Source organism: Phaenicophaeus curvirostris, chromosome 2 (genome assembly GCF_032191515.1).
Source record: "Phaenicophaeus curvirostris isolate KB17595 chromosome 2, BPBGC_Pcur_1.0, whole genome shotgun sequence".
NCBI classification, from domain to species: Eukaryota; Metazoa; Chordata; class Aves; order Cuculiformes; family Cuculidae; genus Phaenicophaeus; species Phaenicophaeus curvirostris.
The window spans coordinates 81,487,100-81,501,374 of NC_091393.1; the positions used below are offsets into that span (position 1 = coordinate 81,487,100).

The 14,275-nt window shown below is 40.4% G+C and overlaps 1 protein-coding gene across 1 annotated transcript; it reads right to left on the reverse strand.

The window, feature by feature from the left end:
• Positions 1–169: 169 nt before the first annotated feature.
• ABCG8 (ATP binding cassette subfamily G member 8) lies at positions 170–14,028 on the reverse strand. The gene is given in 13 exon segments (XM_069851013.1): positions 170–393; positions 1,353–1,480; positions 2,030–2,297; positions 3,601–3,677; positions 3,803–4,002; positions 4,845–4,936; positions 5,018–5,193; positions 7,060–7,329; positions 8,991–9,123; positions 9,541–9,779; positions 11,470–11,626; positions 12,382–12,486; positions 13,890–14,028. Coding segments are annotated over 13 exon segments (2,055 nt in total). The 5' UTR covers positions 13,962–14,028; the 3' UTR covers positions 170–255.
• Positions 14,029–14,275: the final 247 nt, after the last annotated feature.

Consider the following 14,275-nt stretch of genomic DNA (forward strand, 5'->3'; position numbering starts at 1 on the left):
TGAGGTGCGGAGAACTCGTAAGCATCCTGTCACCTATGAAACCCATATGTCAAGCAAGCAAGCAAGCGAACAAACCAACTAACAAAAAACCCAAACCCCCATCCCCAGCCTGCATCCCCCCGACTCCTGGTGTTCTGCTGCCATCCCGTGGTGAGCCGGGCGGGCGGAGCTGAGCTTTGGAAACAGGCTGGTAGGCTTCCTCTGATGTCTTGCAAGGGATGCTGTAACCTGCTGCCTTCTCTGCCTGGTTTACTGTTACCAGTCCTGGCTTGATTTCTGCTTGATGAACCTCAGAGATAAGTAGTACAAGAGCAGGAAGCTGCAAATGACCCCAGCGAGGATGAGGTAGCTCATGTAGAGAGGATGGGAGTCCAGGTCCAGAGCCTGAGGGACCTGTAGCCACAAATAATGCCAAATTAGGAATGGATGCAGGATTTTCATGCTGGTTCTGTGAAGTGTGTTTTATGCGGGAGCTTCTCTGGCCCCCTTCACCTGGGTTTCCATCTGGATGTACCTTTGAGAGCGATTTGATAGCTGGTTACAGCTATACCTAAGCGCCTGCAGTATTTTTGGGGAATACAGTCCAGCTCCTGAACAATTTCAGCAAGCCTATAGAATCACCAGGTTGGAATAGACCGACTGGATCCATTCCTAGCAAACACTAAACCATGCCCCTCAGTGCCTGGTCCACCCGTCCCTTAAACACCTTCAGGGAACGTGACTCAACTACCTCCCTGGGCAGCCTGTTCCAGTGCCCAATGACCCTTTCCATGACAAATTTTTTCCTAATGTCCAGCCTAAACCTCCCCTGGCGGAGCTTGAGGCCACTCCTTTTTGTCCTGTCCCCCGTCACTCAGGAGAAGAGGCCAACTCCCTCCTCTCCACAACCTCCTTTCAGCTTCCTCTTCTCCAGGCTAAACAACCCTAGCTCTTTCAGCCGTTCCTCACAAGGCTTGTTCTCCAACCTTGTGTAGAAAATAGTTGCCTTTTATTCTTTTATTTTTCTCTCTTTTTTTTTCCTCTTCCACTGAAAAAAAGAAAAGGGATAGAAAGAGCAACTGCTCTCTGGATGCAACAATCCAGCACCACACACTGCATCTTTCTTTACCAACAGGCAGTGAAGCATTGGCACAGGCTGCCCAGAGAAGTGGAGGAGTCACCATCCCCGGAGGGGTTCAAAAAATGTGTAGAAATGACACTTTCAGGACATGCTTTCATAGGCCTGTGGTGTTGATCTGCTGGCTGGACTTGATCTTAGAGGTCTTTTCAACACGTACTCAAATATGATAGGCATATAAATACCATTCTAAGTAGTTACCAAATGTCTGTAACAATTTTTGTTAGTGACTTACAAGTTTTCCTGGTATGTGAAATGTAATATTCCCAACAGTTACTTCGTATGTGAGGTCAGTGAACTGAATTTGCATCATGCCTTGAAAATTCCATCTGAGAAAAGAGACTTTAGAAATCCAAAGTGGAACTGGGGGAAAAAAAACGCCGGAAAGGAAGGAATTTATATTCATACACAAAACTTCCTTGAGAACTCAAAACCTGCTGTGTTGCTGCTAAATATAACAGGTTTATCTAATTTTTTGGAAGCAAGAGGCTGTGAACGCAACAGTTTATTGTTACACAAAATGGCAGATACACTTTATATTATTACATGGAGATGGAAAATTCAGAGAGCGCTAATATCCATATCAATCTCCCACTGACAAGTAAGTCCCCTTGGAGCTCAATATTCATCTACTGGATATAATTCTCTTTACTGAAAAATTTAACAACCATGTAAGAGTTGAGCCTTTCACTAGTGCTTTTATTTTTGGCCAAACGTATTATTGTATCATTTTCAGGTGGAGAAGCTGACATAAAACAAACTGACTGATTCAACTATCACCATCTAAGAAGATAATTGTAAAGATAGGAATGAAGGTGAGTTTTCCTCCACAGGACTTAACCCGGCCTCACAATGACTGACGAGAAGTCACCAATGTTTCAGTTTGAAGGGTTGGCAGGAGCTTTGTCTTACCTGTCCAGAGGTTTTCCAGGCTTATCACAAAACCACCGCTCAGGTAGAATGATGTGAAAAGGACGTTGCCAAAGAAGGCTGAGAGCTGTAACGTTGGCAGCAGTGCTGCCACCCAAAGTGCCATCGAGCGAGCACTATACACAGCCAGCCACACCAAAAGGAAGTTCAGCAGGAAATGTTCTGGCTCAGGAACGAGGTTTGCCAGCCAGTAGGTGGGAACCCCATAAATTGCGACAAAAGCACAGTGCTCTGGGAGCTCCCCCAAAATCTATTCAGGTATTTAAAAACAAACAAACAAAAACAGAGAGAGAAAAATAATGTGAATGATAATCACAAAACTTTCTGAGGTGCACCTCAAAGTTGTTATGGACTCTTTATAAAAGCTAAAGGAAATACCTGCTGAGAATGCAATTGCCTCCCTGTTAGGCATTGTCAGTGATGTGCAAAACCAATCCACAACAGAAACTGAAATCCTCACTCTTTTTTTCTCCAGTTGTGACAATTCCTATAACTAATTGTTAAATTGAGAGGAATCTTGTTACGAATTAGATGTCTTGTTTTGTTACAGTTTTGGCAGCTTCTAAGAATTTAAGGCTCTTTGCTGGAGATACAGTGAACTTGATAACAATAATACTGTTACTGACTCACTACTGTATGTTTTGTGCAAATTTCATTGAACCTAGGGGGAGATCAGGTTTGAGGCAAATTTGGCTGCTGGTCACTTCCCTGCTTTGCCCCAAAGGCCATCCAGTTAGTAACTACTTAACTCATTGTAAAACAAAAGCATGCTTAGGATTTTCTCAAATATCAAAGATACGTATAGAGTGTATTATGATTATTCCTTCCAAAGATGGATGCTACTATCCTCTAATACTAAGGTTGTAACAAATTGCATTGATTCCCTATAAGTAATGGGGAATCTTTATCACATGATGCAAAGAATATTTTTCTCTGGCAACCACTAATGAGCATTTAACATCTTGTGCAGAAATGGAAACCTAAATTACAGGTGCCATGGTAGGCAGAACTCATCTAACAGTGGCAACATCACAAAGAAGGGATTATTCTAAACCCTTGTGAAAAAGAGAATGTAATTTTTTTAAAGTTCTAATTTATTCCCAGAGACTCTGGATCTTTCTGCCTTTAATACAATTGTTTGTCTCTGACCAGTACAGGCCCAAACAACTGATATGAATTTGATATGAATATTTTGTTTTACAGATAAAGACCCATAAGCAAACTTTCAAAGGCACTTCAGCTAATGACATTTGCAGGTATGTAAAACTCTCTAAACCCTAAAATTTGAGTTTGAAATTTCTCAAATTTTGGCCAAATGACCCAGTGAAATGTTCTTCGTGGGCTTTTCTGGGGTGGGATCTCAGCCATGACTTATAGCAAGAGATCTAAAGTAAAGTGAGGTTTAATCCATGAATGCCAAGGAAGCTGGCAGACACAAATCAATGAAGTCTGATACGAATGTGATCATTTATACAATGAGGCTTTGTTTGTGGGGTTTTTTTTCTTAATGTTAAAACCAGCTGTTTGTATTTCCTGGCAACAAAACCAGTTACCTTAGCGAAGAAATATGGGGTAACAGAGTACATCCCATCTTCCAAGTCATGATAAAGCATAGCTCTTTCTGAATGGCCTGCAGGGTAGGAACAAACAGGTTGGTTTTATCCTGGGTTGCATTAATACATATAATTTTTTTATTGATTTAGGAATTTCCTGATTTTGATTACTTATAACATTTACAAGAAAACTGACACTTACATTTGGCAATAACATCCAAAATCACTGTGAATGGGATTAGTGCACCACTCATGTACAACAGTGCTGTTGTGTCACGAATAGAAAGCCTGGTTTTCCCATGGCCATAGTACAAAAATCCAATTAACAATGACATGAGAAGGGCCTCAAATCCATGGATTAATAATGTCGAAAGATCTCTGAAGTCATTGGAGATTTGACGACTAGGAAAACAGCAACATTGACCATAAGGTATTGTACACTCTAATGCTAATTATTTTTAGATATATTGCCTAAGTGCTCTGCTAACATCAATTTGTGGATGTTTATGACTTTGAGTAGGATAGAAGTTGGGGCTTCTGCTTCTGTAAAGGATTTTACTTAATCAATGGTATTGAGTGTCTCTAGCCACCTAGTATTTCAGTGCTGGAAGTCTGAAGGAAGGCAAAGAGGACAGGAAGGTCTGATTTCAGAGATACAGAAGCAATTACTTCAGTTATACAACTCTCTCTGTTAAGGACCTGTAGCATATACTAACAACAGCTGATACTGGTGGTGACGTTCTGAATGTATTGGACCGGTTGATCATGTTTCTTTTGAGTACACAAGCATGAGATCCAACTACAGTGCCCATCTATGCTTGGCATGATTAGTGAAGCCTCCTGTCTTCAAATCTGAGGCAGAGGTGTGAGGGTTGCCATGCCTGAGCTTGCTGAAGGTTGAGTCACCATGCTCTGGCATGGCGATCAGGATGGCAGTACCCAAAACTGGAATGCATATTCTTGAGCCTGGAGCGTCCTGCAGCTGCTTAAAACCACAGGGTCCTGGCAATGTGAGCTGGAGCTGAACTGCTGTCTGGAAGGCACCCTGCTGCAGAAAGGTGAGGCTGTACCTCTGGCTGCTGTCCTGTGCAGGGGCTGTGGAGGAGCCAATATAGCAACACCTCCACTCTAATGTTAGACGTGCACTTTCAGCACGAGCTCAGTTCTCATTTTGTGCTTCTTTGCCATGCTTTAAAATGCAAATGGGCATGATATGTAAGCATTTAAGCTGGAAGTATGGTTACCTTAATAATATAGTGAACTGCTTTAAGACTCCTGGTAACTCATCACTTGAATGATGAGGCATATTGATAGCCTCTTCTGAATTTAAATGGGACTTGCTGAAAAGAAAAGAGAAAAAGAAAGTTGTGGTTATCACAGGCTGTAGCTGTTATTCCATATCTGCTGTATGACACACTTTTCTTTACCTTTGCTCACTGAACTTTGTTGCAACATTATCTCCTTCAGTAACTTTCCATAAGGAATCATCAAAATCTTTGACTTTTTCTAGGAACAAGTTGGCAAGAGTATTTGCTCTTTTCCGGCTTTCCATCTCCTTTTCTGCAGTCCGCTTATCAATACTGGTCAAATCAACTGCAAGAAATTATTTGACATGAGTCCATATGCTACAGATGTGATAACTTCATAATGTGTTTAAAAATCAGAGACTTCATTGTGAACAACAATGTGAACAACCTGCCTGCAGGCATTCAGCTACAGTGGTTAAAAATGTATCAGTTACTTTAAGTAATTAGAGAAGAACAGATTGTTAATGGGTATGTTGTCTTGGGAGGTATTTCATATCTAGTCATTCAATGAATCACTGAGATATTTCAAAATAAATTAATATAACATTGTAAATTACTATTTCAGATTTTTTTAAATTTAATAGTGGCTTGAGAGGGGTGCTGAGAACAAACAACTTGAATTTCCTCCCTGGCTTGTAGGCATTTACAATCTGTTACGTTGCTTTGACTTAAATCACGTGTGTATTCTTTATCTGCATAATTATAGTTATCGTATTTTTTTGTGTCTTACAGACATGCCATAAACTTTGCCTGATACTGAGAAAGCCCAAGAAGAGTATTATCCAAGGACAAGGTAGTAGAAGCAACAATAGTTGACTTAGAGTTATTTTTATTTAGCAAAATGAGGTTTTAAAAAAAAATCTAAAGTTACAAAAGAATTCTCCAATGCTGACCTTCAGTCTAGAGTTGCAATACCTGACATATTGCCAATGTTTTCGGAAAGAACCATCACTGCAGATTTCTAACTCCTTACATTGTGCTCATCATCTCTATTCAGCCACTCTTCAGCAGCAGTCTGTCAGAAATTAGTTGCAATCTACTTTTCTCCTTCTGCCATGGTCGCCTGTTTCTCTAAGGAACATAGCCAGCATTTGTGCATTTCCTTCATGCTATAGCATCTTCTACCATCCTGTCCCATTTCCACTTTCCTGCTGCCTGTATTTCTCTGCTCTTTCTATGGGTTCTAGCTCTGTGCCTATTGCTTAATGTTCTCCCACCTCCATTTCTCATCTCTTTCCACCTCCATGTCATTGTGGTTTCTCTCTGCAGCCACAGGTTCTAGCTACAAGCTCCCCCAGGACAGCCTCACATCTCCGTTCGTGTGTGGGGAAGCTGCAAGCCTTCCTCAAGGCTGTGTTTGGCTGAGAACTGCGATGAACTATAGTGGTCACAAAGGTCTTTTTGCAGGGCTAGATATTTGAGGTCAACTTCTGTTTATCTCTGCACAGCTGATAGCAGCTGACGCTGCCTGCCACATAGGCACAGCCAGAGAGGTTACTCCAGAGCATTGCAGTTGGTGTCCATACAAGGTTGGACCCGAACAAACCTCTGTGGTAAGAGACTGCTGCTATTAGATTAACAGGGCCAGATTCCCTTTGCATGTTGCAAAAAAAACCCCACAAACCCAGAAAAGGAATGAATTTGGAACCATGTAGTTGAACCTCTTTGCAAAGAGGAATAAAAGGATTTCTATTCTGGGTTTGGTTTCTCTCCCATCCTGTATGCTCTGTTGGGCAGCACTTTTCTTTCCCATTTACTCTTCCAGGTATGTATTGTGAGGAATCACTCTGAGAAACCAGCTTCCCGCGTTTCTTGGCTGAACAGGCTACAAAAGGCAATTGGTCAGTTCATCCATGTCTTTCTCAGTAAGGGTAGAAGTTTTAACCAGCGAAAACATGGGAATAAGTGTGTTAAGTGTGTGGAAGAATTGCTACACCTGGTAGGGTTAGAAGGAGGATTATTTGAAATTGGGTTTGTCTGTACTGGCAAATAAAGATCTTATTAAAAACTGAACTTGCTGCACTATTGATTTCAGTCAGTTATAAGGCATTTCTGAGACAGTTACAGAAAATAAAAATCAATGTTAGCTTATACACTTATGAAGTTGAATGATTTCCAGTAATCTTTTTTTATGGCACTGCTTGATACTAACCATAGAAATCTGCAGGATTGCTGTACTTCGGGCAGGGATAGCCTAGTTCAGTGAAATATTGGACCATGTCTCTAGCTGTTCCAGAATAGATAGTGACTCCAGAAGTCATCAGAAGAACTAAATCAAACAGTTGGAAGATATCTGACCGGGGCTGATGAAGTGAAAGAAGAACTAATCTGTTTCCTCTGGCCAGTCTGGATAATGTTATCACAAGGTTATGTGCAGTAAAACTGTCCAGTCCAGATGTGGGTTCATCAAGTATGAGTATTCCTGCCAAAGACAATAAGTTTAGCTGTGGAAAGCAGCATATTTGGTTTGGAAAACATGTTCTAAGAAAAATGGTGCTAGTGCATGAAAATCTCACTAATATATTCCTTTTTTTTTTTTTTTTGTAAGTCCAAAGTATATTTCCTATCAGCATCACATAATGTTCCACAATGGCAATTTCTTCCTCTATCTTACTAAACAGGATGACCAAGAGTAATTATTTTAGATCTTGCTCCCACTGGAAACAATATATTTTTTTAATTTTTCATTGGGATGAAGATTTAGGTTCCTTACTGCATTTACTTTATTCTTTGGAGCTTTGCACTGCCTGTACAAGTATTGGATATACGAATATTAATACAATAGTACTAGTTTTGTACCCTGCCTCCTGAAATATTTTAACCAACTGCTCTTCCCGTACCATATGTAAATACTCACACAGTATTAATTTAGCTACTCCTCCCAACCTGTTCTCTATGTATCTGCATGTATATAAGAAGAGATATGTATATTTTTTGATTTTTTGTTTTATTTTGCAACTGGTTGCAACAAACTTGCAAGTTTTATTACTTTGCAGTGTTTGTGTTACCGTAGAACTTAATGGCCTTAACCAGTGCAAGGCAACATCTGTACACAGATGTAGTTTCTATGCTGAGGGGTAAGAGGTTTGAAATGTTAAGGGAGCTTTACTTATTTTTCCTAGAACTAATTATTTTTTCACTTCAGTACTAACACATCTCTTCCTGAGCATCCCTTCTTACAGAAAAAGAGACTTCTGCATTCCCCTTAATTACAAAAATATAACTTTGTAGAAGGAAAAAATCTCAGATCCATTTCCCAGTGGAAGAGCTGATGGGAAACTTTGCTTAACAAGAGGCTCAGCCAAGATTAGTAGTGCTTTGGATATATATAAGAGCAGATAGGGGACTGAGTCCTGCAAAATTCACTGAGGATTTAGCCTCATGTTTTGCTTCTACTGAAGACAATGTAAATTTCTAGTTCACCTGCAGCATGAGCCAGCCACATCAGTGAGTTGCACAAGACCACAATGACTAGCTATGCAGCAAGAACATGACCTTCCCTGTTAACATCACAGATATAAATGGGCTGGGTTGTAGGAAAGGAAAACAATCTTGAGGTTACAATAGGCCAGCAGCCTTCCAAAGTAACTTGTGACATGTGGTCAGATAAATAACAAACCTCATACTCATATGCACAAACCAGAGAACTGCTCTCAGGCATCAGGTCTGTATGATGGTGGTTTCAGACAATGGTGGGTGACGGATTCTGGGGGGTTCTGCTTGGCTCCGTCACCACTTTTCCATTGGCAAAGGTGACAAAAGCAAAAGTGATTTGTCTTCTGAAATGCACCATTCACAGAATTATTATTGTAATAATTACAGTGTTATCTGTCATCAGCACTGATTTCAATTTAAGCAAATGGACTAGCATGAATTCACTGCGTCTGACTTTGCTATGGAGAAACAACCTCAGGCAGAAGGAGGTGCAAGACCTGTTGAGTGTCCTGAGTATCAACTCCTCCACTTGCCCCAGGGGCTACTGTATGTATGACTCTTTCACAAAAGCTCCTGCCTTCATTTACTGCCCCATTTTCCCCCTATGGTCTGTGGTGGGCACAAAGAAGGTGTCAGGGTGTTGCTTACCTGGATTCCAGAGCAGCTGCACACCAATGCTCACTCTCCGCCTCTCACCTCCCGAAACACCACGGAGGTACTCATTCCCTACCCTGGTGTTTGCGCACTGACGCAAGCGTAGTTCTGCTAGAACATCATCTACCTGAGGGTATCCAAAGGGTAACAGAGAGAACGCAAGACTTTATTTGCAAAATTGTGCAGAGGTAAAGCTGAAAGTATGATTAATGTGGTTAAAATTCATCTAGATATTTCAGTGCTATCTGATCAAGAGACAGTTGTAAACACATCTTGATTTTAGAGATAACATTAAAAAAGGCTCAGCAATCAGCAATTTAGTTCTTTCAGCCTCTCTAATGCTTTCCTCTAGATTGTCATTTTTTTATGAGCTTTGGAACAATTGCTGGTTTCTATCTTGAAAGAAGGAAAAAGTGTCATAATTCATAATCTACATTAAAAAAAAAGCCAGATTAGCTGTTCTGACTCCAAATGCACAGGATTTCTTGGATAATTCCTGTCAGATACATTTTTGACAACTTTTTTTTTTCAACAGCTTAATTACCCTTTTTTTCCTTTGTGAGTCTGAAAAAAACTTTGGAAGGCGCAGTTTGGCAATGAACAATAGTGTTTCTCTGACAGTCAGGTGGGGGAGCAGTCGGTCATCCTGCCGCACATGTGCTATGCATTTCTTAACAAGCTGGGGAGTGCTGGGTTTGTTATTGATCATGATTTGACCAGACTTGACTTTGCCTCCTTGATCCCGGCAGGTTATCACATCAAGCAAAGATGTCTTTCCACCAGCTAGAAAAATCAAAATTGAAAATTAAGTTAATTTCCAGATGATCATTTTGAAAAGCAATTTAGTCAGAGACAGAGCGGTTTTCATTCCTTAACTCAAGAAGCACTATCTCTTTGTCCTCTTGTTACCTCTCCTTCACTTCTGAAACACGGGTGAAAAGTGGTGATCTATTCTGGATGCAGGGCTGGCACCTAAATGCTTGGCAAGAGCTTGCTTTGTGGAGGGTATTTTGTATTCAGAAATGGCAGCTGGAACAGCTGAATGACTAAGGTGCTGAATGATTATACAGATAATAAGAATCTTAATCAAGATTGAAATAAAAATTATTATGACTTAAATATGACAAAAAGTCATTTAAATAATTAACAAAAGCTGGCTTATATTCAGAGGTAAGAAAAGTAAAACAATGAAAACAATACCTGATTGGGAATTAAACAGCAAATGATTTTTTCCTTTTTGCTGTAAGATACTGTATGCAAACACACAGAGCTCTCTTATTATGTCATTTATATCTAGTCTCCCTGTTGAAAGATTAACTCCGCACTCATTTCTTCATATACAAATTTTAAAAAAAGAAACTCATCCATCTGTAAACCACGCATTGCTCTGACTGACATATTGATTGCCATTGACAATGTAAAACCTATCAGCAGTTTAATCCATTTTCCTGAGGCATTTGATGAAATAGATGATAAACAGCTTTTAAAAATAGTTTGACTGGTTTGTTAAAAGGGGTTTGTGCTCACTGTAAGTTACTTTACAAAGGTGCTCTATCTATATATTACTTAATCACAAGCTTTCCCTTTTATTATCTGGAGAATCTCTAACGTACAACTTCAGTTACATTAAGGATATGTGCTAAGAAAAAGAAATCCCATGGCAATGAGGAAGAAAGACTTCTTTTGTGGAAATAGAGTTAAAATTTCTTTGGCAAATATGCCTTACCTTTGAGAGAGGGAATCTTCACTGAGACATTGACCTAACCTGATGTGAGATTCTAGGGGAGACACAGCATGAGGTTTTTTTACCTCCAAAATATAGGCACTTTTTACTTCAGTTTAACGGGCCACATGTCTACCTCTTATCCTCATAGATAGACTTGACTAACCACATGGTGTAAAAGCCATCTTTCCATTAGTCAACCTCAACCTGGAGAAGATTTAATCACTCCCACCACCAGAAAATGAACGGAAAGGAAAGAAAAAAACCACAAACCTCTAAGAACGCAGAGATCCATTTTAAAGCCAAACAGAAGAGGAACTATCTTTCCTTCTCTAAGTTTCTCTTAATCCAAATGCAAATTTTTATCCTGTTAGAATTGTTTCAATCTGTACGGAATTCCTGCAGTTTGCCACTGATCTTTCTTACAAGGTCTGGTCTCGTTTATCTGCAACGTTATTGGATAAGGTTGGCAATTGGCCTGCTTTGAATCTAAGCCATGAAGCTGATTCATGTCCAGGAGAGCTGAGAAACATGTCGCAAGTGTGTACAAGTCATAACAAAGCTGGACTTTAAAAGGAATTTTAATGTTCAGCACCACCACCCCAGTATCATTCTTTGTTTCCTCGTAGTTTCTGTCCTAATACATTTTAAAGAACATATTCGTAACACGTTTCCTATAGGGGTGCTCCAGGCTATGTATTTACCTCCTATCTGAGAGTTGATCAAATCACGATATTTGGTTGCTCTTACCAGTGTTTCCTATAACAGCCAGCATCTGACCACTGCGAACCTTTAAATTCAGGTTCTGGATTATTGACACATGTGAATGGGGATCTGATTTCCAGGTCCATGGCATTTTCATCTGTGCAAGATTTTCATACCAGGGAATCTGGGATGCCATGTTAACCTACCAAAGAAAGAAGCAAGTCCTTTCAATTAAAACCATTAACAATAAATATCTTCAAAGTTACAATGTTACAGGCAGGGAATATATTAAAATAATATTGTTGATCTTTAGAATTTCACAGAAGAAAGTTCTTTTATAGCATAGTATGGTTTTCATGATTGCTTCTTATTCTGTTAATCACTAAAGCTATTTCTGTACTCTGATACTTTGACAATTTATTGCTGTTGTAGATTTTAAATGTTTAAACTTCTTAATGCAATTTGAAATGATGCAAACCTGAAAATTATGACATGTACTTCGGATGCGATTGTGGCACAAAAGAAGGTGAAAAATTTTATTGGTTCCCTAAAATCCTCCTTTTTTGGTCATGCTCTCTTTTTCTCCTTTCACATACTCGTTTCTGCCAGCAACAGCTCCCACCATCCCTAGCTGGACAGAAAGTCAGCCTTCCCAGGCCTTCAGAAGAATAATTTGTCTCAGGCCTGAGAAAAAACAAAGCCTAGAAACAGACCTCTTTTCCTGTCTTATCCTCTGGCTTTACTAGATATATTTACAGTGGAGGGTTTAGCCTGCTGTCAATACTGCAGCCAAGAGCAAAATTCTGCTCACAAAACTTCTAGGTATTTGTGCAACAGTCGTGAACTTTGTATTGTGAACTCCAGTTTTGTTTGGCTTTTGAAATGGCTTGCACATAGAAACAGGCATTGCTAGATGTGCTCCGTGCTGAAGGGAAGTATAAAAACTACAACTTTTACCTGGTAGTTGAGTTCTTTCACCTCGAGGACATTTGATTTTCCGCTGTTTGTGAAATACAGACTGTTATCTTCTTCAGAGCAAAAAATAGTATCCTGGGCCTTGGTCTGGAAAAGTTATTAGGTTAATTACAATAATTAATTACAATCCTTTAAGTGTTGTTAGAATTTTAGTTCAGAAAAGGTGAAAGCACAAAGGGAAATGTATTTCATGGGATATAGCAGAGCTGATAAGTTACTGTAGTGCAGAAGTTTGAAGGGCTGAAATAAATTATCTCTTAATCAGTGTGAAATGTGTTTTGTTCTGGTAGCATGTATGCCATGCTCTTCTGCTTGCTTTCAGTTTAAATGGGATCACTTTCAAAATGGAGATAAATTTCTTTCCACTATAAAGAGATTGGTCTGTTTCTGTTTTTGAGAAACAAAATGTGCTGCTTCAGCAATCTTAGTCAAAATATTGCATATTGAGATTCATAAAGCAGCTAAAAATTAAGGTTCACTGGAAGTATGTTTATTACTGAAGTCATTATTATTGGACTCATTAAGTCATTACTGGACTTGTTAACTTGGAGGGTTTACGAACAAATAAGTTTGCAGCTATGTGTTCAGTCTATTTTTCCTTTTTTGTTTTTTAAATTCAGTTTGTCAACAGGAACTTGGTGTTCTGAGATATGAAAATGAAGAGACCCTATGTGGCCTGGTTAACCTTTTGCACATAACTGCAATTAAGATGTCTTTGATGAGGTAGCTTTCTGGCTTGGGTTTAATCCTGTGTGCATGCCTGTAGTTTGTACTCCAGACAGCCATGTCTCTCCCTGAGCTTTTCCTACAAGTCAGACCAATTTCCTAGCCAAGGCAAACATACCTGTGCCCTGTGTAATGAACGCTATCCCTGCCTGTGGTATCTTTGGTAGATGATGACCACAATCTTTGTGTGCACCTCCTGCCCTCTCAGCAAATGAGGCTGATGAATCTTTTCAGTCTATATACACAGCGGAAAGCAGCACGACACCAAGTAGCCTGAAAAGCCATGTTAAAGCATGACACCAAGCAGTCCAAAAAGCCATGTTAAATCCCTCCAAGCTCTCCCAGCTGCCAAAGCACTCCATGCTTTTGTGTAGATTGAATTTAATTTTTAAATAAATACATGTGATCCCCAGCAGATGTGGGAAGCTGGATTTACAGCCTGAAGTCATGTCCTGGGAAAGCCAGTTCAGGGCATGCTCAGGAACTTTCTGCTCATCCACATATTTGACAATCCCCTCCCTCAGCCCTGCCACTGCAGCACCTGAGTGCAGCTTGCATGGCTCTTTGTCCCCAGTGGGCTCTTGTCAGGGATGACGACACTTTATGAATCTGTTTTCTGAGCAGGAGGAGGGAAGGGCTTGTTGCTCCCAAAAGCCTGGTCAGCACACTGGGCACCCACCTCTCCCAGCTCCCCAGCAAGCACTATAGCTGCAGGATGGCCAAGCTCATCGCGTCCCTCCCCACTCTCCACAGGTCTCACTCACTGGAAAGCCTCCACATGACACCTGGCTCCAGCTGGCACCATCCAGAGAGACGTTTTCAGTGGCTTCCTTCATGCTGGCAGTGGAAAGTCGCACGCCTGGCAGTTATTTGATGACTGGCTCTTTGAAAGCTGTGGGAATCCTCTCCTCTTAGTTTCAAGCTCAACTCTTTCCAGGCACCTTCACCAAAGCACCATTTCTCCTGGCGTGCTGCATCTCTGCAGCCAATGTGACCCCGTGGACAGGGAAATATTCCCCTCCTCTGGGACAGTAATAGCTCAGGCTAAAGGTACATCAGATAGTGGCTTCAGCTAATTGCCTATCAGCCGTTCTCAGGATAAAGAAAGAACTGAGAGCCCTTCTCTTTTCTTTTAGGCTCTTCCCTGGGT